The 24196-nt window shown below is 37.8% G+C and overlaps 1 protein-coding gene across 1 annotated transcript in view; it reads right to left on the bottom strand.

Annotated features, from left to right (window-relative positions):
* The window catches only part of prkdc (protein kinase, DNA-activated, catalytic subunit), a 204650-nt gene that overhangs the window by 3754 nt on the left and 176700 nt on the right, over positions 1 to 24196 (bottom strand). Inside the window, exons 78-85 of the mRNA XM_048595548.1 lie at positions 23269 to 23336; positions 19004 to 19224; positions 17857 to 17940; positions 15443 to 15532; positions 14202 to 14273; positions 8992 to 9193; positions 7407 to 7595; positions 5755 to 5894 (exon numbers count right to left, since the gene is read on the bottom strand). Coding sequence (XP_048451505.1) covers positions 5755 to 5894; positions 7407 to 7595; positions 8992 to 9193; positions 14202 to 14273; positions 15443 to 15532; positions 17857 to 17940; positions 19004 to 19224; positions 23269 to 23336 — 1066 coding nt within the window. The remainder of the gene's footprint in view (positions 1 to 5754; positions 5895 to 7406; positions 7596 to 8991; positions 9194 to 14201; positions 14274 to 15442; positions 15533 to 17856; positions 17941 to 19003; positions 19225 to 23268; positions 23337 to 24196) is intronic.

The following is a 24196-nucleotide window of genomic DNA, read 5'->3' as shown; positions in this document are numbered from 1 at the left end:
ACCTTGTTATCTCAGATTCTCCAGCATCTGCAGTTCCTACTATCTCTAGATCTACATTATCCAACTTTCCAGCACAAGGCCCATAGCCTTGAATGTTATGACATCTCAAGTGCTGATCTAAGTACTTTTTAAAGGTTATGAGTTGACCCACTTCAACTACTCTCTCAGGCAGTGCATTACAGACCCCCAGCACTCTCTGGTTGAAACACTTCTTTACTCAAATCCCCTCTAAACCTCCTGCCTTCCACCTTAAAAGTATGCCCCCATGTTATTGACCATTTGATTAAGGGGAACAGTTGTTTTCTATCTACCCTTTCCATGCTTCTCATAATCTTATACACCTCAATCAGGTCCTGCCTCAACCTTCTCTGCTCCAAAGAAAACAACCTGAGCCTATCCGGCTTCTCTCTGTAGCTAAAGTGCTCCATCCAAGGCACCATCCTGGTGAATCTCCTCTGCACTGTCTCTGGTAATAATCACATCCTTCAGATAGTGCAGAGACCAGAACTGCACATAGTACCTAGTTGTGGCCTATCCAACATTCTCTACAGCTCCAACATAACCTCCCTGCTTTTGTGATCTATGCTTTGACTGATAGTTTCCTGAATTGCTTCTTAAACACCCTATTAATCTGCCCTGCCATTTTCCTAATCCCAACCATCAAGGATTTGTGGACAAATCCCTCTGTTCATCTGAGCTTCCTAGAGTGTTGTGCCATTGACTGACTACTCGCTTGTGTTGTTACTTGTTTGAAAGTGCATCACCTCACATTTATCAGGGTTAAATTCCATTTGCCACTGATCTGCCCATCTGACCAATCCATTTATATCCTCCTGTAACCTAAAACCTTCTTCCATACTGTCAACCACCTGACCAATGTTTGTGTCACCTGCAAACTTATCATCAGCCACCCAACTCTTATCTTCATTATTTATATGTATCACAACTATAAGGGACCCAGCACCATTCTCTGTAATATGCCACTGGACACTGGCCTCCAGTCACACCAACGTCCTTCTAACACCATCCTCTATTTCCTGTCGGTTACAACTTGCCAATTTACATTGAATCCCATGTGCTTCTAGCTTCATAGATCATAGAATCCCTACAGTGTTGAAACAGGCCCTTCGGCCCAACAAGTCCACACTGACCCTCAGAACATCCAACCCAGACCCATCCCCCTTATCCAGGCATCCCTGAATACTACGGGCAATTTAGTACGGTCAATCCACCTAACCAGCACATCTTTGGATTGTGGGAGGAAACTGGACCACCCGGAGGAAACCCACGCAGACACAGGGAGAATGTGCAATCTCCACACAGACAGTCGCCCAAGGATGGAATTGAACCCGGGTCCCTGGCGCTGTGAGGCAGCAGTGCTAACCGTTGAGCCACTGTGCCGCCCTATATGCCGCTTCTTTATCAATTTTCCATGTGGGACCTTGTCAAAGGCTCTTCTGAAATCAATATAAACTACATCAATCCTCATCTACACATTTGGACACCTCTTGGAAACATTCAACCAGATTTGTTAGGCATAACCTTCGTCTGACAAAATCATGCTAACTATCCTGATCAAACCTTTTCTAAATGGAGACTAATTTTCTCCTCCAGAATTTTCTCCATTAGTTTCCCTACTACTGATTGAGAGACTCAAATTTGGCAGGATGAATAAAAAAGAAGCATATGATCTAAATGGTGAGAAATTGCAGAGCTTTGAGATATAGAGAGATCTAGGTGTTCTAGTTTTTGAATTAGGGAAGTTTAGTATGCAGGGACAGAGAGTAATTAAAACTAATAGAATGTTATTGTTCAAGCAAGGAGAAATGAACACAAAAATAGGGAGGTTATACTTCACTTATAATTCACGGGACATTGGCACCAGTACTGGGGAAAGAAAGAGCTGTTCCAATGAGATGGGTTCCACCTGAAACATGCTGGGACCAGAGTTTTGGTGAATCACAACACCAGGACTGCAGATAGGGATTTAAACTAAAAAGTAGGTTCAGTACTTGGAAAATTATAATATCAAAAGGTAAGGGAGCTGGTAGGATTGCAGGGATGGGGTTGACTGTTCTCAGAAAATAAAAGAGAGAGGCATAACGTGTGAACATCATATTGTACCAAGAGGCCATAAAAGTGTAGGGAAATTCGATAATTGAACAAACTTAAAGGCTTTGTATCTTAATGCATGAAGCATTTGGAATAACGTTGACGAACCAATGGCATAAACCGAGTAAAACATACACGAGGAAGTAGAGATGATAACATTTTAGAATTTAATATTCAGTTTGAAAGTGAGAAACCTGGGTCAGAAACAACCGTGATTAACTTAAAGAAAGGGAATTACAATGAAATGAGGATAGAGTTGACTAAAGTGAACAGGGTAGATAGATTAGCAGGAATAACAGTATGCTAGTGGCAGACATTTAAGGAGATAATTCATGACTCTCAGTAAAAAATACATCCAGGAAGTGAGAAAGGTTCTAAGAGAGGGATAACCCAACCATGGCTAACCAAAGAAGTTAAGGAGAATATTAATTGAAAGAAAAAACGTTTAAGGATGCTAAAGTCTGAAGACTGGGATAAATTCAGAATCCAGCAAAGGATGTCTTAAAAGATAACAACAGAGAGAAAATAAACTATGAGGGCAAACCAGCAAGGAATATAAAAACTGACAATAAGAGCTTTCTTAAATATGTAAGAAGGAAGAGAGAGGTCAAAGTGAACATAGGTCCCTTAGAAAATGAATCTGGGGAGACAATTTTGGGGAACAAGGAAATGGCAGAGAAGTTAAACAGATATTTTGCATCAGTCTTCATGGTGCAAAATATTTCGAGCATCCCATTAATACTAAAGAATTTAGCAGAGGAATTAAGTACCATCACCATCACTGAAGAAGTAGTATTAGATAAACTAATGTGGCTAAGGCACAGAAGTCCTTTGGCCCTGAATGGCTTGCATCCTGGGATCCAGGAAGAGGTAGCTACAGAGAAAGTAGATGCATTAGTTGTGAATTTTCAAAAACGTCTTGGATTCTGGGGAAGTACCAGAGGATTTTGAAAGCTGCTAATGTGGCACCCTATTCAAAAGGGGAGGGAGGCAAGAAGTGAATAACTATTGGCCAATTAGCCTAACATATCTTGTTGAAAATGTATTAGAATAAATTATTAAGGATGTACAAGAAGAATTTTTGCACAAAATATTAGAACATAATATAATGAAGCAAACCCAGCATGACTTCATGAAAGTAACTAATTTATTAGAGTTTTTGAAAAAGTCTCAACCAGAATGGATAGAGAGGAACCTGTAGATAGGTGGTATTTGGACTTCCAGAAGGCATTCAACAAGGCACTTCACAAAGGGTTAAGTCATAAGAGTCCATGGTGTTGGAGGTATTATAGTGATAGAAAATTGGCTTATGAGCAGGAAACAGCAAGTGGGCACATGGGATTCTTTTTTGGGTTGGCAACCTGTGACCACTGGACTTCTACAGGGGTCAGTGGTGGGACCACAACTGCTTATAACATATATTAATGATTTGGAGGAAAGAAGTGAATCTACTATGGCCAAATTTGCAATGGACACAAAAATAGGTGGATAGGCAGATTGTGAGAGGCATACAAATAGTTTCCAAAGAGAAATTGATAGGTTAAGTAAGTTGGCAAAAGGAATATAATGTGGGAAAATGTGAAGTTGTTCATTTTGGAAGAACAAAAGAACAGAATATTATTTAAATGGAGAAAAACTGCAGAAAGCTGCAACACAAAGGGACTAGGGGGCACTTGTGCACAAAACACAGAAAGCTAGCGCACAGGTGTAGCAGATAATCCTGAAGACTAATAGAATGTTGACCCTTATTATAATAGAAAGGAAATCTTACTGTAATTGTAGAAGGGGCTGGTGAGACCACACCTGTAATGCTGAGAGCAGTTTTTGTCCCCTAACTTAGGGAAAGGTATTGTTTCATTGGAGGCAGTTCAGGGAACGTTCACTAGATGATCCTGGGTATGGAGGGACTGTCTTATAAGCAATGGCTAAACAGGTGGAGACTCTCTTCACTGGCATTTAGAAGAATGAGAGGTGATCTCTTAGAAACATATAAGATTCTGAAGGGTCTTGGCAGGTTGCCTTGTGGAAGATTCTAGAACAGGGGGTCACCGTTTGAAGATAAAGCATTGCTAATTTAAATAAGAAATGAGGAGAAATGTTCTCTCACAGTGTGTAATGAGTCTTTGTAAATTTCCTTCCTCAAAAGGTTGTGGAAGCAGAGTTTGAGTATTTTTCAGGCAGAGGTAAATAGATTCCTGATAAGCAAGTAGGTGAAAATTTGCCATGGTATATGCAAATGTGGAGTATTTAGATCAGCCATGATCTGGTTGGTAAGGAAGATGTGTCGTCTACTCCTCCTCCTCATTCATATTTTTATATGTTTTCACAGGCTTCCTAAATTGTTTTTTAATCATATAATGAAAACACTTAAAACTAGTGGTAACATTAATTTCTTTTCCAATAAATAATTGGGATAATAAAAAATTGAAAATGTCATATTCTTGGGATGTTTATAGCTTAAGAAGTTGATACCTTTGATATGTTGGCACTATTATTTTTCTGCTATATACATCAGTAAATTTGCACATAACAAGGAACAACAACATACATTTATATTGTGTCTTTAACACAGGAAAACAAACGAAAATGTTTCATTGCTGCAAAGCATTTAGGTGAATGATCTTTTTTAGTGGTATTAGTTGATGGATTAATGTTGCCCAGGACATCCAGTAATTTCTGCTTAAAAAGTGCCATTGGTACTTTTAAGCCTGTCTGACTCGTTCTGTCAACAAATCTCATCCAAGGTAAAGCATCTCTGATAATTCAGTACACTGCTTCCCTGACGATAGCCTTCATTAGAGTTCAGGTCCTACAAGGAGCTGGAGTCTGAAAATTTCTGACTCAGAGACAAGGAGTGCTAACAAAGTTGTTAACTGTCAAATTTCCGAAAACAACGTGAGTTAATTCAAATCACAATTAAATATTATTAAAGATAAGAAATAAAATACTCTTTTAAATTGAGCAAATGAGCAGGAATTTAAACATAAACAGCATCATAAAGCAAAGAAAGTATGATACTGTGAGTGCATGAAATTTCTGAAGTGTGTCTGAACACATGTACTAAAAGGCAACAGTAACATCATCTTTTGTTCCCAGTATTTGTACTTAGTAAGGTTTACCTTCATAGTCTTCCACCAGATAATTTTCATGCTAAATGCATAATGAATGCAACCAATGATCACATTAAATTTAAAAAAAAATTCGATCCTTAAATGAGTTTTATATGGCATGGATATTAAGGTTTGTGGAAGATTGTTCCCATTTTGAATTGCTTATGGGGAAAAAAACATACAGGAAAGAAAGCACAAAGGGTTACAAAAAGAACCAGGTATTAGAAAAGGCAAGGACATAAATAATCAACTGAAACTGTATTCAAATGAAAAAAAACTTGAATGGGAAGGGTGGTAGTAAAAATTTTAAAATGTATGTAGCCAAATTCATTATATTAAATCATGAAGTAAGGAAACCATATTCAGTATTTTGGAGAAAGAGCTTCACATTCACAGTAATAATCCAACAATCTGAATGACTCTTGTACACAGACAGACAGCCAGTTGAACTATATTTTAGTTCCTGTCTTAAGTTGTTATAACATTCAGCTTTATAAGCAATAAGCATGTTAATTCCAAATATAAAACCAACCTGGTGATAGCAGATGGGTTAGCTCCTTCAAGTTTCCGTTTGGCATAGTTCACCTTTTGTCTTGGATACCAGTTTATTTCATTTATGTTAACATCCTTAGTCCATGATCCTTCTTGTTTTAGCTGTTTCAGTTCAAAGTTCTGCAAAAAGGAAGAAATATAAACAGTACCTTTTTTTTGCAAAACAAACTCTTCTAACAAATGATATTCCAAATACTTTGGCTAACCAAAGCAATTAATCAGACAAATAACTGGTCACCTTGCACTCAACCATTTTTACCATTTTATTTTGCAATAGAAACATGCCAATCTACAGCACAGAAGGGTGCATTCAGCTCATAGTGCAAAACCAATGTTTTGAAACAGCAGTTGTGCTAAATTTCATAGTTTTTTGTTTGGTATCCTGTTATCTTCAAATGCCTATCCAAATCCCATTAAAATTTGTGGAATCAGCTCCAACCAACTTTTCAAATAGAACATTCCAGATCCTGACATCTCTGTGAAATAATTTGTCTGTCAGTTCTTTCAATCTTTTGCCACTCATTTTAAATCTATGACGTCTCATTATCAATGCCTGCATCAGAGGAACTCAGTCAAAACCTCTTACCTTGAAAACCTCCATTAAGTCACCTCTGAACCATCTTGTTCCAAGAAAAACAATCATAACATGTCCAACCTCTCCTATTAACTGGTAACAACTTAGTAAACCTTTCTGAACCCTTTAAATCTCTCACAGTCATGGGGTTTTACAGCATGGAAAGAGGCCCTTTGGCCCATTGTGTCCAGGCTGGTCATCAAGCACCTATCTTCTCTAATCCCTTATCCAACACCTGGCCAGTAGGCTTGTATGCTATGGAGTGTCAAGTTTTCATCTAAATATTTCTTGAATGTTATGAGAGTTCCTGCCTCTAATGCCTTGTAATAGAACGTGGTTGCTGAAATGCAATTCCCATTACGAATGCATGCCGCTTCAATAATTCTGTTTGACTATAAAATGCTAAGACAAAAAGTAGCGTGGCCAAATATTGTTTTACCTAGTTTTACTGACTTTACTTTTGTTCAGTAAATATACATATGTGAAGAACATGGATTAAGATTTTGTTTTACTAAAATTAGTTGGTATGGTTAAAACCATGTACCTGTATTCACATCAGTCTTCATTCAAACATTTCTCTCAACAACACTGATGTAACAACACTTCCCAATGAAAGAATACAACAGCCTTAAAAACAACCATGTCTGTGAGTAGTATGAGTGTGGTATGCAAGAACTACTTCTATGTTTGGTCACTTTAAAATTGAGACATGCTTATTTCAAACACAAACTAGAGTTTTAACCCGACCAGGAAAATCTTAAAGAATTAAAACTATAAATATCATGTTCTAGCATAATTTACAAGAACCAGAATAAAGTTGACAGGTTAGTTAGCTTGAAAATAGGAATTTTTGCAGTTATTCTTCAAAAGTGACAAAGCAGACCATTATCCTATTTTTCATTACTACTCTTCATAGTGCAGCATGTACTGCAGTGTTTGGTAACCATTAATCAAACTCTCTGTACATATTTCTGAAATTCCCAGAAGGGGATACATCAAATTTAAATCCATCCATTTAATTGAGTGCATTACCATTGCTCATTTCCACTGTCAGTTACCTTCCAATCTAATGATGGTTCTTTCACAAAGACATCCATGGTATTGAGGAGGAGATCAGGATCCAAGCGGAAAGCTCGCAATCCATGTACCATTGTGCTGTAGATAAGGCCAGATTCCTTCATTGGGAGCATAAGGTTCAGGAACTGATGGGTTAGGCGGAATGGCATCAACTCTGGCACTGACAGAAACTAAAAAGTTTACAGAGCCATAAGTACTATTTCAACAGTAAAATGCATAGATCTTTATGTAAGCACATTTTCTTCTTATCTAGACTCAATACTCAAGCAAAACTTTACAAAGTGGGAACAGGCAAATATACATCATGGTTATAGAACCATAACATCTATTCTGATTCAAATATCATAATGTTTTAACAAACATATGAATTAGAAGTAGAAGAAAGCCATTCAGTCTGTCAAGCCTGCTTTACAACTCAGTGAGATCAAGACAGATTTGTATGTTTTGAATTTTACATTCTCATCAACTCCCTAAAACATTTGATTTCCTTGCCAAACAAATATCTATTAACTTGTACCTTAAAAATATTTAATGCGATATCTTCACCTGCTTCTGAGATACAGAATTATAAAATTGCATAACCCAGAGAAAAGAAATTCTCCTCATCTCTGTCTTAACATTTTTTTAAAATAGTGCCTCTGAAGTCTGGACCTGCCAAATGTGGAAACATCCTTTCAAAATCCACCTTGTCAAGACTCTGCATGATCTTATATAGTTCAATCAAGTCACTTTTCTAACTCCAGTGAAAGGAAGCTCAGTCCATCCAACCTTTGGCAAATCCACAGTGAAAAACTAAAAATCATAATAAATAATCCCCTGACATTATGAACCAAACAAACAGCAGAGTCTAGATAAGTATGTTTCAAGGCAGTAACTGATCTTGAGCTCCCAACGACAAATGCTCAACTTTAAAACATTCACAATTTGATTTTCATGCCTACTTTATCTTTTTGTATTTTAAATTTTTAATCAAAGCACTTTAGAATAATAAATATGAAAATGGACAAATAATATGGCTTCAATTAAAACAAATGTTTCTCAAATACCCAATGTAACAATCCTTGTATAAACTTTTTACTTTTAAAGAGAAATTTAAATTTCTGTTGACACAGTTTAGAAGTCAATACTGATAACACCCTTCTGGAACTTTAGGAAATGTAGGGTCTACTCCTGGTATACTCAGAGACTGCAGTCCTCATTCCCTGTATATATTACATGCTCTCCATGTAAAATAATCTGAGTTTTCCATGGAGTTCTAACAATCAAAGCCCCAGATTTACTGTCTCAGACTGATGAGAATAGGCCACATGATGCTCTCCTTTTACCCTAAATTTTAAGCCAGTCTTAAAATTTCGTAAATCTCACAATTGGAACACCAAACTAAATATCAGAAATTTGAGTCCACAAAGATGGTTTGCAATAGCAAAAGGTGACAAAATTGGCTTCTTTTAAAAGGAAATACTGACATAAACTAATGAATCTGAGGTCTTCTGGTGGTAATTACATACACTATGCATTTTACTATTATTGATAATTATTATATCAAAATAAGATTCATAATTATACCTGAGTAGCAGAACCAAATGCATGACCAAAATCAATTCCCACCATTCCCCCAGTTTCCATGTTGATCATGAAATTGGAGAGATGTCGATCACCGATTCCCAGAATCCAATGGCTCACACACATTAATGCATGAGAACTGGCAAAGTGGGAGCGAAGACTCAAGAAAGCTTCTGGAGTGGTACTCATTTTTGTAAATGCTCTCCTAAATGAAATTAAGAGAGTAGTGAGAACAAGAATTAGAGAAAAAAAAATACATTGATGTAAACTTTACTTTCAATATGTTATTTTAATATTTCAGAACAAAGTAATGGATCAGCAGCGTGCACTTTGCATGTGCATTGAAAGAGAAGCTGTCAGTGATATTTGACACCTGCACTTGCATGGGAAAATCCAGTGTTGGGGTGTCGTGAGTTTTTAACAGCGTACTAAGTCATAACTGTTGAGGAACCTCTTTGGCCTTGGAATGTTAATTTCGTTTGTGTAATATCTAATTCTTCTATTATGATAAAAATTCAAGGTTAATACATGCATGGGGGACCACTGTTTTCCTTGATCTTTATTTGTGACCATGTTTTAGGGTACAGGTTGAAATTCCAAAATCTGCAGGTGGCACAAAATTTGGAAGTATAGAGCAGGCTAGGGAGTGGTTAGACAGATACAGATGAATTTAATTCAGAGAAGTACAAACTGATACCTTTGTTACCTCTAGTCTGAACTATTCCAATGTACTTCTCTGGCTGGTACCTCATATTTTATGCTCTGTAAACTTGCTATCACTGAGAACCGTACTGCTTGTGTCCTAATTCACATCAAAACCTGTTCATCCATCACTCCTATATTCAGTGACCTTCACTGACTTCTGATTAAGTGAAAAATCTATTTTAAAGATTCTATCCTCATTTTCGAATCACCCCCATGGTCTTGCCCATCATATTTCTGAAATCTCCTCTGGTACTACAAGCTTTCAAGATATCTGCATTCCTCGAAATGTGGCCTCTTGAGGATCCCTGATTCCAATTACTTCACCACTGGAAACAGCTCCTAAAGCTTTAAGCCCTGAAATTTCCTCCCAAAAACCGGTTCTCCTCTCTTTCTCTCTTATGATGCCCTTTAAAATCTAACAGTTTGATCAAAGTTTTGGTTACCTGTCCTACTCTCTCATTTAGCTTCGGGGCAAATTTTTTGCTTTATAATGTTCCTAGGAAGCACCTTGGGATGTTTTACTATGTTAAAGGCCCTAGATAAATTAGAAGTTGTCATTATGACAAATGCAGACAACTGCATTATCAGAGCCAACTTGTGATACAGTGCATGTAATAAAGAACTTGCAGTTATATATTACCTAAGTATATTCAAACTGCTTCACAGGTAAACTAATAGGTTTAAATGTCTCATTGTGTAGACGGCTGTTCAGGCCAGTTTGTGCAAAGTTGGTTCCGACAAATAGCAAATCAGCTAAAGTGATCAGTTAATCAGATTAATGCATAGGCCTTGTTCTTTGCAAAAGAAATAATCTGTGTATGCACTACATCTGTTGCATCACAACAAATTGGGTGACAGCCATCCACTATTCATTTTTCAGGGCAATGCCTTGATCAATCAAAATCAACCTGCTTAGTTTAAAATGTAAACAAAGCTGTCAGTTAGCTGCCAATTATCATTGGCTAGTGCATTCTCAATGGCAACATCTCATCAATCAGAGTCCACCTGTCAAACAATCAGCAGTCTCTTCTCAAACAGAATGAATGTTTCTTCTCCTTAAATTGTTATTCTTGTGAATTTCCTGATAAGTGCAAAGCAAAAGGCTTCAATAAAATATGCCTTTTTTGACAATAAGATGATTAAATAATATTGATTGGGGAATAAACATTAGCCAGGATAACAGGTCTTTTTATGTTGTCATTTACACCTATCTAAGCAGGCAGATGTCACTTTGATTTACCACTTTACTGTAAGGATGTCACATTGGAACATTGAGGAAATAATGTATTGTCCAACGTGTGAGTGTTTAAGCATAGGAAATTCTATTTGATTTGTTTACTAGGTTGATCCACGTGACAAGCAGCAGAAAACAACATAGTGTTGTGCTACTGGCTGTGCCTTATGCTGAGAGATTTTTTTTTTAGTCTAGGTGCTTTTGTTCTGATTGTATCCTCAAAGTGTGCACACTGACTGTTCGCTCTGTCTTTTCAGCTGAAGTTTTACTAGAGGTCTGAAGTTTTACGTGTCTAAATTCGGGCAAAGGCTGCTCTAAAGGTGACAAATCGTAGAGTATTTCAGCTGGGGAAGCAGAGTAAATGACCCCTTGGTATAACAGCTGGAAGAGAAGTTGATTGGAAAGTGGTTGGGGGAAATTGTTCCACTTGTTCTTGACTAGTTCACCAAGTCAGTTTTGTGCTTCAATCTCTTGATTAGACTTTTGACTCAGATTCAAAACTGCTACAAACTGACAATGCTGATGTGATGTGAACATGCCATTCAACACGTGCAACAATTATACATTGCTCCTTTCAGACCATAAGGCATAAGAATAGAAGTAGGCCATTCAGCCCATTGAGTCTGCTATACTTTTCAATGAGATTATGGCTGATCTGATAATCCTCAGCGCCAATTTTCTGCCTTTTTCCTATAACCCTTGATTCTGATACAGTTTAAAAATCTATCTTTCTTAGCCTTGAATATACCTCATGACCCAGCCTCTATAGCTGACTGTGATTATGAATTCCACACAGTCATTACCTTCTGATAGATTAAATTCCTCCTCTTCTCTGTCTTAAATGAGCATCCCCTTATTCTGAGATTATGCTCTCTAATCTTAGACTCTCTCACAAGAGAAAACAACTTTGCCGCAGCTACCTTGTCAAGTACCCTAAGCATATTTCAATAAAGTCACCTCCCAATGTTCTAAATCCCAACAAGCAAGGCCCAACCTACTCAACTATTCAGTCCCTCCTCATATCTGGTATCAGCCTAGTTAACCTTCTCTAGACTGCCTATATTGCCAGTTCCCTTAGATAAGTTGCCCAAAACTGTTTACTGTATTTCATCTGGAGTCTGACTACTGCCTCGTATGGTTTTAGCAAAACCTCCTTATTTTTTTACTCCATTCCGTTTGAAATAAAGCCATTTACATTGATGAGAATTTTAAAATAGAACCAGAATGTGCTTGGACACTAATTGTTTTCTTTATTCACTCATGGGATGTGGGTTTTGTTGGCAGGGCCAACATTTATTGCCTATCCTTTGAGAAGGTGATGGCGAGCTGCTTTCTTGAATTGCTGCAGTCCATTTTGTTTAGGTAGACCCACAATGGCACTGAGCAGTAAATTCCAGGACTTTAACCAGTGATACTGAAGGAAAGACGATACATAGGATGGTGTGCAACATGGAGGGGAACTTATAAATGTGGTTTTCCCATGTAACTGCTGTCCTTATCTTTCTAGATAGAAGTGGTCATGGGTTTAGAAATGCTGTCTAAGGAGCCTTAGTGAATTTATGCAATGCATTTTGTAGATAGTACACTCTGCTGCTACTGAACGTCAGTGATGGTGGAGAGAGTGAATCTTTGTGGACGTTGTGCCAATCAAGCAGTCTGCTTTGTTCTGGATGGCATCAAGGTTCTTCAGTGTTATAGGAGCTGCACTCATCCAGGCAAATGAGCAGTATTCCATCATACTCTTGACTAATGCCTTCTGGATGGTGGAGTCAGGAGGTGAGTTACTTGCTGCAGTATACCTAGCCTCTGACCTGCTCTTGACGTTACTGTATTTGTATGGCTACTCCAGTTCAGTTTCTGGTCAATGGTCACCCTCAGTAGGGGAATAAAATTGCATGCAATACTCCAGGTGCAGTCCCAGAAATGCCTTGTACAGTTGTAGCAACACTTCCTACTTTCATACTCTACTCCTTTAACAATAAGTGCCAAATTTCCATTTGCCATCCTTATTACCTGCCAAATTTTGGCCCATTCAACAAACCTATCCATATCCATTTTTAAATTTCTTATTTATTTATTTATTGCAACTACTTTGCCATCTATTTTAGTATTATTTGCACTTTTCTGGCTGTAGTACCTTCAATCCCTATATCTAAGTCATCAATATAGTCTGTAAAACAGCTGGGGTCTGGAGGACAGAATCCTGTGGTACCCCACTAGTTAGAATTTGCCAACCAGAAAAAGACCTGTTTATCCCACTCTCTGCAAACTAATAAATTATACCGTGTGATCTTGCCTTGTGTATTAACCTTTGGGTGGGACCTTATCAATACCTTCTGAAAGTCAAGATAAACTACTGGATCCCCAATTAGTCACCTTGATTGTTATATCTTCAAAGAACTCTAACAAATTAGTAAATATGATTTACTCTTCATAAAACCATACTGACTTCGATTACTTTACTTTCTAAATGTCCTGTTATTATTTCTTTAATAGTGGATTCTAACAGTTTCCCTTTGATTGATGTTCAGTTAACTGGTTTGTAGTTTCCTACTTTCTGCCTCCCTCTCTTTTTGCATATGGCCATTATATTAACATTTTTCCAACTCGCTGGAACCTTTCATACATCCAGGAATTTTGGAATATTATAACCAACAGAACCATTGTTTCTGTTCCCACTTCCTTCAAGACCCTAAATTTAAATACTTCAATTATTTTAAAATTTATTCCTCATAAAATGAAGTGCATTAAATTTAATGTGCATGTAACTTTAGAACCAAAAGAAATGATAAGGAAAAATTACTTGGCGCATAGAATCTTAACTTTCTGATCTCAAACCTTCCAATCACCATTCAATTGTATTTTAAATAACACTGATAACAGCAAAGAAAGTCCTGTGACCAATGTTTCAACAAACTTTGTCAAACAGTAAGTAAGCATGGCGCCTAACCTACCAGTCTTGACCATACCACCATATGGTTATGCAAGGAAGACATAGCGAATCTGAGGATAAGGGTTCTGGTAGGTCTCCCATGCATTTCCACCTAGTTTTAAAAGCCTTCAAGGCAGCAGTAATATATATCCAGCTACTGCCAAAATAAGAGAGTGATAGGAAAGCAACATAGAATTCACCATGAACCAGCAGCAAACAATCAATTGTGGAGAGAAACTTAGATAATGGAGAATTAGTGAAGATAGTCAAATTAGTTGTACAGTTTAATGACAATCATGAAACAAGCATGGTCAACTACTCATATTTAATGTCTTTTCTCACCTTAACAAGTCATGTGGTACAGCTCGCTCACAGTCTCTGAAAGTTTTGACTGTTTCAGTTCGACTGGCTTTCCTGAAAGCAAAAACATTCAAATTATTAGTAGGCACCTTAATAATTCTGATTGATCAAATTGGAAAACATGCTTATCAAACCCAAGCACATTTCTGCATTTTGAAGCTCTTACTTGAACAGTTAGAGTCAACCAGAAGAGTTTTATTTTTATACTTTTAAAAAGTAAAAATAAAATGAGTTGCTGGTTCCATCTACTAGGCTTATAGTGGATCTGGACTCAATCATGTCATAACCAAAGCACAGGATTGTTATTTAACTATCTGATGCAAAAGTTATAAAACTGTAAGAAATAGGAACAGGAGTAGGTTGTTCAGCTCCTTGGGCCTGCTCCACCATTCAATAGGGTCATGGCTAATCCTAGTGAATCTTCTCTGAATCACCTCCAATGCAGTAATAAAATAAATAACGATTTAACAAAAAGGGCCAAAACTGCTCACAGTTCCCTAGTTGGCTCCTTCACAAGCTGCTCCTAAAAGCCATCTTGTAGACATTCCACAAATTCCCTTTCTTGTGATCCACTACCGACCTGATTTTCGCAGTCCACCTGGATATTGAAATCCCCCATAATCACTGTAACCTTGCCTTCCTTACACGCCTTTTCTATCCCCTGGTGTATCTTGTGCCCCATATCCTGACTACTGTTTGGAGGCCTGTACATGACTCCCAACATGGTTTTTTTTAAACTTTTTGATTCCTCAACTCTTCTAATACGGATTCTACATCATCTAACATTACATCGTTTCTTGCTATTGATTTAATTATCCAATAAAATGCTGTTGATTTTTATTAAGTTCTAATGTCACCATCTGCCATGGAGGAATTTGAACCCATGGCCCCAGAACAATACATTATCTGCGTTACTAGTCCAGTGACATTATCACAATGCCACTGCCTCGCCTAACTAGATGATTAATTAATAAAGCCCTGGAGATAAATTGATGGTTACAGTTAGAAGTTAGTGGATTCATCCAGTTTATTTCAATTCTTGGCTAACTTATTTGATGTATAGTTTCAACTGTTAGCCCCTGAAATGTTCCTTCACATTGATTTGAGCATAAATATTCTTAAACAGTTGTTTCATCTTTTGAGTCAGCTTACAAGGTTGAAAACAATAGATGCACCCAAAATGATGAAAAGACAAAATTCTGTTCAAGGCACATTTTACTCACATGTACATTTGTCCATACTGGATTAAAATATCATTCTTTAATCCTGATATCCTTTGTAGCCATTCATCAAACAGTTTTCTGGGTGATGGTCTTCATGTCACAGTTTAGAAATAAAAATAAATGAGTCACTATAGAAAGCATTTATTGAAATTTTACTGATCCTGTATACAAACATCTAGTCAAACAAAAGTTCCTAAGTGCTGTTTTCTGAAGAAGTGTGTTTGGGCTCAAAACATAAACTCTGTTTCTCTCTCCATGGATGCTGGCAGATCTGCTGAGTTTCTTCATCATTTTCCATTTATTCTATTTCTATTATAGTTCAGATTCAAGAATCCACAGCATTTTGCTTTTATTTGCATGGTTAGAATAACATCCATTTTTTCTCTTCTATTCCACCAAATTAAAGCATGATGCTATGTTCTTTTTCTTTAACTTAGCTAACATGTAGTGCTGGGTTTAGTAATTGGTGTTGTTACATATTTGTTCAGAATAATCATGAATTGGAAGGCAGGAAGCTAGAATCTGGTTGTAAAAATATGATAAGGGAGAAGAGTGCGTGGCTCCTTTAAGAGGTAAAGTGCTTTTATAAGCTTAAGAGATTTATACAGGGGAAAAGAGAATTTATCTGTATGTAACTGAAGGGGTATAGCCAGTTCTGAAATTGAAACATGTATCAATTGGCTGTGTGATTGGAAACCTTAGGCTTGTTTTGATGTTTTGGCAACTAGCTGGAATCAACCAATTAATTTAAACTAAACACTTAGCGACTGAAGGCCAATTGAGTTTAAATCTGATGGTTTTGACAACCTCAGACTAATGTCATTGTAAGAAAATTGATATGTCATCCAAGGAGAGGGTTTTTGAAAATCTGCGTGAGAGCGAATCACCATCTGAGAAATAAGCATCTAGCTCTCAGAATAAATCACTAAGGTCTCTAAGAAAGCACCATCTATCTATAAAAGGTACCACAGCACTTCTAGTAAGAGTTCTCACAGAAGACTTCACAGAAAAAACATCCCTGACAGCTGGATCAACAGAAGAAAGGCAAATATAAGTTGAGAACAGCAGAAGAAAGGCGTGTAGACTTTGAGAGACTAAGTTTTAATTTACTTTCGAATTACTTGGGTTTATATAAGTGGGACTTGTGTTTATTGGAATAGCATACCAATAGAATTTAGTTCAATTAGGGAATAATTAGTTAATTTAAGGGGTATCGTTCGGTTTGTTAGTAATTCTGTTAATTTGTTCACTGTTAGGGTTATATAAATAAATTGTTACTTGTTACTTATAAAGTGAATATCAGGGATTTTCTTTCATTTAACCTCCTCTTCTCTGTAACAGTTTAATAGATTAGGTGAGGTGAGACGAGCTTCTCTGGCTGTTTCGGGTTTAATTATTAGAAGGGGACCTCTACTCCCACTGTCACAGATTGGGGGCTTGTGTTTTCGATTTTAATCATCAAAGGGTTCGACCTCCCCTTCATAACAATGTTTTTGTACTCCAAGATCCTTTTATTCCTCTACCCCACCTAGATTACCACCATACAGGTCCTGCCAGAGGATGCATATTGAGAAAACCTGGGAATACTTGAACAACAATGAAATATGAAAACTTCTACTTTCACACTGTTAAATTTGCCTAAAAACCCTTGAAAAGTAGCATTCGTTGAATGGAACAAACTGTGTTTTTGTCAGGACGCTATGTTCATAATTTCCACTAAACACCCTTACTGACTCTGAAATGCTAAATTTATATTTGTGAAATGTCATTAATTGTTTTAAAAACAATAATGTTTCAAAGGTTGTCTCTGGTAGTTTAACTTACATCTTAACCTAATTGTAATAATTTAGCTTGCTATCTGAAAAGGTAAACTGGCAATGAAAGATAATCAGTTTTTAACTTCTTAGCTGGTTGCACAAGGACTTCAATATTATCAGCTGTTTAACCTACTACTGACATCATTATTGCTGGATGCCTGAAGATCCTTTCAACTTTCTACCAGATTCAAATTGCTGTCGAGGAACTGAAAATCCATGCCATAGAGATCACTAGACCACCTTTCTTCAAAGTCAGCAGTGATGCCATTACTTTGCTATTGAGTGCAAATTCAGTTTATTCACATCTCACACTTTCAGCAACTTTCCACACAAAAACGATTTAAAAAGGTAATTGGGAAGGACAAATTAATTTCTTCGCTATAGAAAATTATGCCACCACAGTTTTGGCTTAGAAATTCTACAAAATAAGTGTAAATAAAAATTATGCAGTAAAATTCACTGCTTGGATGATTTAAAGCATTTATTCACAATTCGCTACATTAAATCCCACTGGACCCACCTACAGAATGATTTAGATCTTAACTGTCTTTATGCTTTGATTTGATGTTACATCTTTTCAATCATTTCGAACATTACCTTTTGTGTTCTTCCTCAGTCATATTGCTGAGAAGTAAATCCTTGACTACACATGTGTTGTCTAGCCATTCTATCAAACCAAGTCTCAAGAGAAAAGAAAACACAATTACCATTTAGGAAAAGCAAACAAAATGTATATTGTTTTGCAATACTTCCTGCTATATAACATCAACATTATCACTACAATAAGGAAAGCATTCACTGTTTATCATCTGTAATGAAATCATAAATATGGTCTTTAAACTTATATTTATGATTTGACCGTAACGTTAAATAAAGGAAATTTCTCCCTATAGGAAAAAAATGGTTATGCAAGCACTGGGATATTGAGCTCCTATGCAAAATGCTGCATGTTTAAGTCCCAGTGCTGCTGGCTGCAAGTGAAATCTGCTGAATGAGTAGTTTTACTGTTTTTCTATGGATCACTACGTCAAACTGGGACATAGCAAGCATGATCTATCTCTCATTGAACACGAACTTCAGTATATTAAAGACTGCTCTAGTTGCCTTAACTAAAGGGAATTGGTGATGAAAGACTTTTGTAAAGGGATGTAAACAAATAAAATGCCAAGCAACCTCTTTGGAAATTTTGCTGCTAAGCTCTTTTATTGAAATGAAAATATTATTTGAATGTAAAAATTATTTGAAGATTTCACTAATGAATCTATATAGTAGTGTGTTCACAATTCAGTCAATATTTAAATGTACACTGCAAGCAAGCTGATCAAGGGTATTTTCTCAAATTAAGTTTTTTTTTATTTTGTCTGTTTCTTAAAAAGTATAGCTTTTGAGGAGAGAGGAATATTTAAGTAAAAAACAAACATTGCTATGTTTAAGGATTACATTAAAATAAGATTTAAACCACTGCTTCAGAAGGAGTCCAACCTCCCTCATAAGGTCCAACCCTCATAAGGTCTATAAGTTTAAGTCAGAGATGAAAACTGGCTTATCTATGATGATTTCAGAATCAGCAGGTCCATGCAAGTTTTAAAGCTGTACTGCAGAAAATCACCATCTTGACTGATCTGATGTCCCTGAGAATAAGTATGGGATCAATTTACTAGATGTTTAATTTCAATTACTCAGAACTGATGTGTGGCATTGTCAATGATTGTCAATAATGCTGTTTTCCATTTAATTGCTGTACCTAGATGTCATAGGTATGACTTGATACGTCTTCAACTGCAAATTTCTTTGACTGCAAGCGGCATCCCGAGAGAGTATAATGTTCATGACATCAAATAGTTGCTCAATTCGCTGATCTTGTCGTAAATCTTCACCACCCTTCACAAGGAAAGGATATTCTTTCTCATCATTCCCACGTATTATCAGGCGCTTTGGTTTCCTTATAGAGCTCATAACTTCTATCTGTAAAACCATGCAGTCAGTAATTAAAAATGCATTCATATTATTAACACTGTTGTGAAAATAGACTTGCAAGAATAGAACGTGGTACTGACTCTGGAACACTATCAAACCTACCAATGACACCAAACATTTTACATAGTAAGTGTTACCTCAGAATAATCTTTAATTGTTCATGTAAATTTCAAATGAAACTTTCTCAACAAAGAGATCATGTAACTCTCTAAATTGTTGATCCTAGTACTGGAATTCTGATAGTAAAGAATTGTGTTTGATGTTCCCAATTAAAAACAACCCTCAAGACTTTTTGACTCAGTACTATTGAATGACTGTGAACAGGAAATCCCATAAAAAAGCTCACAGGCATATTAGTTTGTCCTGGAGTATATCCTGCCACCACAATAGTGTGGGAAATGGGGGAACTGATGCCACTGATGTGCAGCTAGAATAGGAATTCAGCGCTCTAGGTGCATGCACGCTGCTGCCAATATCATCACTACACTTGCACACCACACACACTGCCCTGCCTTGAGCTTGCCTTGCTGCCTGTCTCACTGTCCTACACTAGAGCGTGGCTAATTGCCTTGCTCCAGTACTCACCTCACTGCCTCACTGCCCCACTGTCCCACTGTCCTGCTCCAGCACCAGCACCCGGTTCATTGCCTGGCTTACTGCCCCACCGCCGTGCTCCAGTGCTCAACTCACTGCTTCGCTTCAGTGCTCAAGTCACTGCCCCATTGCCTGGTTCATTGTCCGACTGTCTTACTCCAGTGCTCAGATCACTGTCTCACTGTCCCACTGCCCCATTGCCCCACTCCAGTGCTCAGCTCACTGTCCCACTCCAGTGCTCAGCTCACTGACCCTCTGACCTGCTCCAGTGCTCAGCCCTCAGCCCCGCTCCAATGTCTGGCTCACTGACCCATCATCTCACCTTACCATCGTGCTCCAGCAGTCAACTGACTGTCCTGCTGTCTACTTGTCCACCCCATTTCATACACGTCTGCACATTCACGGGCTAAATTTAACTTTCATAAAATGTAACTGTTCTACAATTTACCCTTGTTTCAACCTTTATTCCGGATCCTAGGAGAATTGTTGTAACTTGTGAACTTGATAACAGGCCTAGGCCCCACCCAAATACTGTACTGATTGCTGCCATTCGGTCTGTTTGTAGTGACATTGCACTGCACATCGTAATTCGGTACGTGTACGCATGCTGTTCCATCTAGTGGTGCTTGGCCGCAAATGCAGCCGTCACTTACGCACTCAGTTTTAATCATAGAGACATACAGCACAGAAACAGACCCTACGGTCCAACGCATTCCCGCTGACCAGACATGCCAATCTGACCCAGTCCTATTTGCCAGCATTTGACCCATGTCCCTCTAAACACTGCCTATTCATATACCCATCCAGATGCCTTCTAAATGTTGTAATTATACCCACGTTCACCACTACCTCTGGCAGTTTATTCCATACACACACCACTCTCTGCATGAAAAAGGTACCCTTGGATCCTTTTTAAATCTCTCCCCTCTCACCTTAAACTTATGTCCTCTAGTTTAGGATGCCCACACTCTAGGACAAATACCTTGTCTATTCACCCTATCCATGCACCTCATGATTTAGTAAACCTCTATAAGGTCCACCCCTCAGTCTCCGACGCCCATAGACACAATTTCCCATGCATGTAGCCATGTTGGCGATCCCTAATCAGTCCTTGCCTTTCCAAATACATGTAAATCCTGTCCTTCAGAATCCCCTCAAACAACTTATACACCATTGACGGAAGGCTCACGGGTTTATAGTTCTCCGGCTTTTGGCACCACATTAGCCAACCTCTAATCTACCGGCACCTCACCTATGACTGTCGATGAGACAAATATCTCAGCAAGGGGCCCAGCAATCACTTCCCTAGCTTCCCAGAAAGTTCTTGGAGCACCTGATCAGGTCCCAGGGATTTATCTACCTTCGTACATTTTAAGACCTCCAGCACCACCTCTTCTGTAATATGAACCCCTTTCAAGACGTCACTATTTATTTCCCCAAGTTTCCTAGCTTCCACGACCTTCTCCACAGTAAAATATTCATTTATTGACTCATCCATCTCCTGCGGTTCCACACATAGACAGCCACATTGATCTTTAAGAGGGCCTATTTTCTCCCTAGTTACTGTTTTGCCCTTATAGACTCTCTTTGGATTCACCTTGACTCTATTTGCCACAGCTATCTCATGTCCCCATTTTTCCTTCCTGATTTCCCTCTTTATACTCCGACTGCCTTTATACTGTTCTAGGGATTCACTTGATCACAGCTGCCTATACCTGATATATGCCTCCATTTTTTTTGACTAGCCCCTCAATTTCCCTAATCATCCAGCATTCCCTACACCTACCAGCCTTGCCCTTCACACTAACAGGAACATACTGTCTCTGGACGCTCATTATCTTGTTTTTAAAGGTCTCCCACTTGCCAACCTTTACCTGTGAATAGCACCCCCCCAATCAACTTTGGATAGCTCCTGTCTAATACCATCAAAATTAGACTGACTTATTTGAACTCTAACTTTTTGACCAGTTCTATTCTTTTCCATAACTCTTTTAAACAAAAACTAATAGAATTATGATCACTTGCTCTAAAATGCTCCCCCACTGACACCTCAGTCACTTACCCTGCCTTATTTCACAATAGAAGGTCAAGTATTGCTCCTTCTCTAGTAGGTACATCCACATACTGAATAAGAAGGTTTTCTTGTACACACTTAACAAATTCCTCCCCATCCAAGCCCTAAAAACTATGACAGTGCCAGTCTATGTTTGGAAAGTTAAAATCCCCTACTATTACCATCCTAAATTTTGTTTTTACAGATATCTGAGATCTCCTTACAGTTTTCTTCTCAGTTTCTCACTGACTATTGCGGGGCCTATAATACAATCCTAACAAGGTGAGCATCCATTTCTTATTTTTAAGTTACACCTATGTAACTACTAGATGCTCTTCCAGGAATATCCTCCATAAACACAGCTGTAATGTTCTCCCTAACCAAATACCACCCCGAGTAACACTAGCAAACTTTGCCACAAGGATATTGGACCCCTTCCAATTCAGGTGGAATTTGTCCCTCTTAGACACGTCCTTTCTGCCCCTGAAGAGATCCCAATGGTGCAAAAATGTCAACCCTTGACCCTGCACCAGTTCCTCAGCCAAACATTCATCTGCTCTATCCTCCTATTTCTACTCCCATTAGTACGTGGCACAGGCAGTAGTCCCTTATTACTACCCTCGAGGATCTACTTTTTAACCTCTTGCCTAGTTTCCTTTGTTCTCTCTTCAAAACCTCATCCCTTTCTCTACCCATGTCATTGGTACCAACATGCACAACAACCTCATATTTCTTTTATACCAGGCACATATTTACATAAAACAGTCGGATAAAATAACAACACTGAAAAATAAATTGTACTTCGCGACACACTATGCAACGATTTACAAAGCAAGGTGCAGCTTCCTTTCAGGACTGTGGTGATACTTCTGTGTGTAAAGTGTAAAATAAAATGCAACTTTTCGAAAATGTTATGAATAAGCAAGGAGGTGAATACATCTTTTTCACAAGGCATTTACATATGTTTATTAATTTTTAAGAGCAACATGTCATAAAATAACACTTTGAAATGAGAAAGCAGATTTTGCATTGCCAAAGCATTGATTTGCACTTATCTTCTCTTTATTTGGCCTGATTAATGAAGATGTTAGCCATTTGTAAGAAAAACTAGTCTTCACTTAGAGTAATAATTCAACACGTCAGTCTCTGTTAATGCTATCTGACTGTTCAGTGTTTCCAGAGCTATTCTGGTTTGAGTTCTAGTTGCAACAGTTTAGTGCTGGTAACAGTTTCCACTATTTTAATAATTGTTACTGAGGTAAGATCACTTTTCTTTCCTCAGCAATACCACTGCATGTGTTACAAATTCCTCACCGAAGAAATAGCTAATTTGATCAAAATTTGCATGCAATTAATTGTAAAGTTAAAATACATGTAATTCATACCCTTTCATCAAATCCAGTGATTTGTGCATGGTATTCTGGCATTGGCTTCGATTTACCATCATATTGTCCTAGACAGAAAAAAAAATTATGGATGGCTGAATTACTTCTGTGTTTTGAATAAAATAAGTATTTAAGCTATGATTTATATTTTCCAATTTCATTTCCCTCTTTTTACGTCTTCCGTTCTAGCACCGAAGCCAACAGGATTGGCAGTTATTCCTCTAATGCTAGGCCTTAGCCATGTCATTCTTCCAGCAATGCTTACAGAAAAAGCAACTTACCAGCAAATTCTGCAAAATGTTTCATACCCATACCATACGCAACCCAACACCCTTGCACCAACCCCTAACAAGTTGTGAAAATTGTTCTAAGAGCTTACACTGAATGTGAACACACTGTGCTGCCTTTGCAACAGGTCCTTGAGTGTTGACATTAGCAAAAACAGTTCAAAATTAGTGAACTACCTTCGTTTTAATTTTTTTTCCATTACTTAATTTCTCAACTTCAGTTTCCCTTTCAGAATGCATGCCATTTTTAATACAAATAATAGAGAATGACGAAAACTGCATGAAACAGGATTTTCAAAGAACCAGAATTATTGAAAATGTTAGAATTATGGTCATCATTCCTTCAAATATCAAATTATTTGGGTAATGTTGAAGAGAACAATAATTATTTACATTTAAAAATCATAAATTTATCATAGATAACACTGTGGAGCTGGAGGAACACAGCAGGCCAGGCAGCATCAGAGGAGCAGGAAAGTTGATGTTTCAGGTTGGGACCCTTCTTCAGAAATGGGGGAGGAGGAAGGGAGCTCTGAAATAAATAGAGAGAGGAGGGGTGGGGCTCGGGAAGGTAGATGGGATGGTGATAGGTGAGTGCAGTTAGGTAGTCCTCAGTATTAAGCAAATATGTGACAGGAAGT

Source organism: Rhincodon typus, chromosome 4 (assembly GCF_021869965.1).
Source record: "Rhincodon typus isolate 14 chromosome 4, sRhiTyp1.1, whole genome shotgun sequence".
NCBI classification, from domain to species: Eukaryota; Metazoa; Chordata; class Chondrichthyes; order Orectolobiformes; family Rhincodontidae; genus Rhincodon; species Rhincodon typus.
This window is presented reverse-complemented; position numbering and strand designations above follow the sequence as displayed.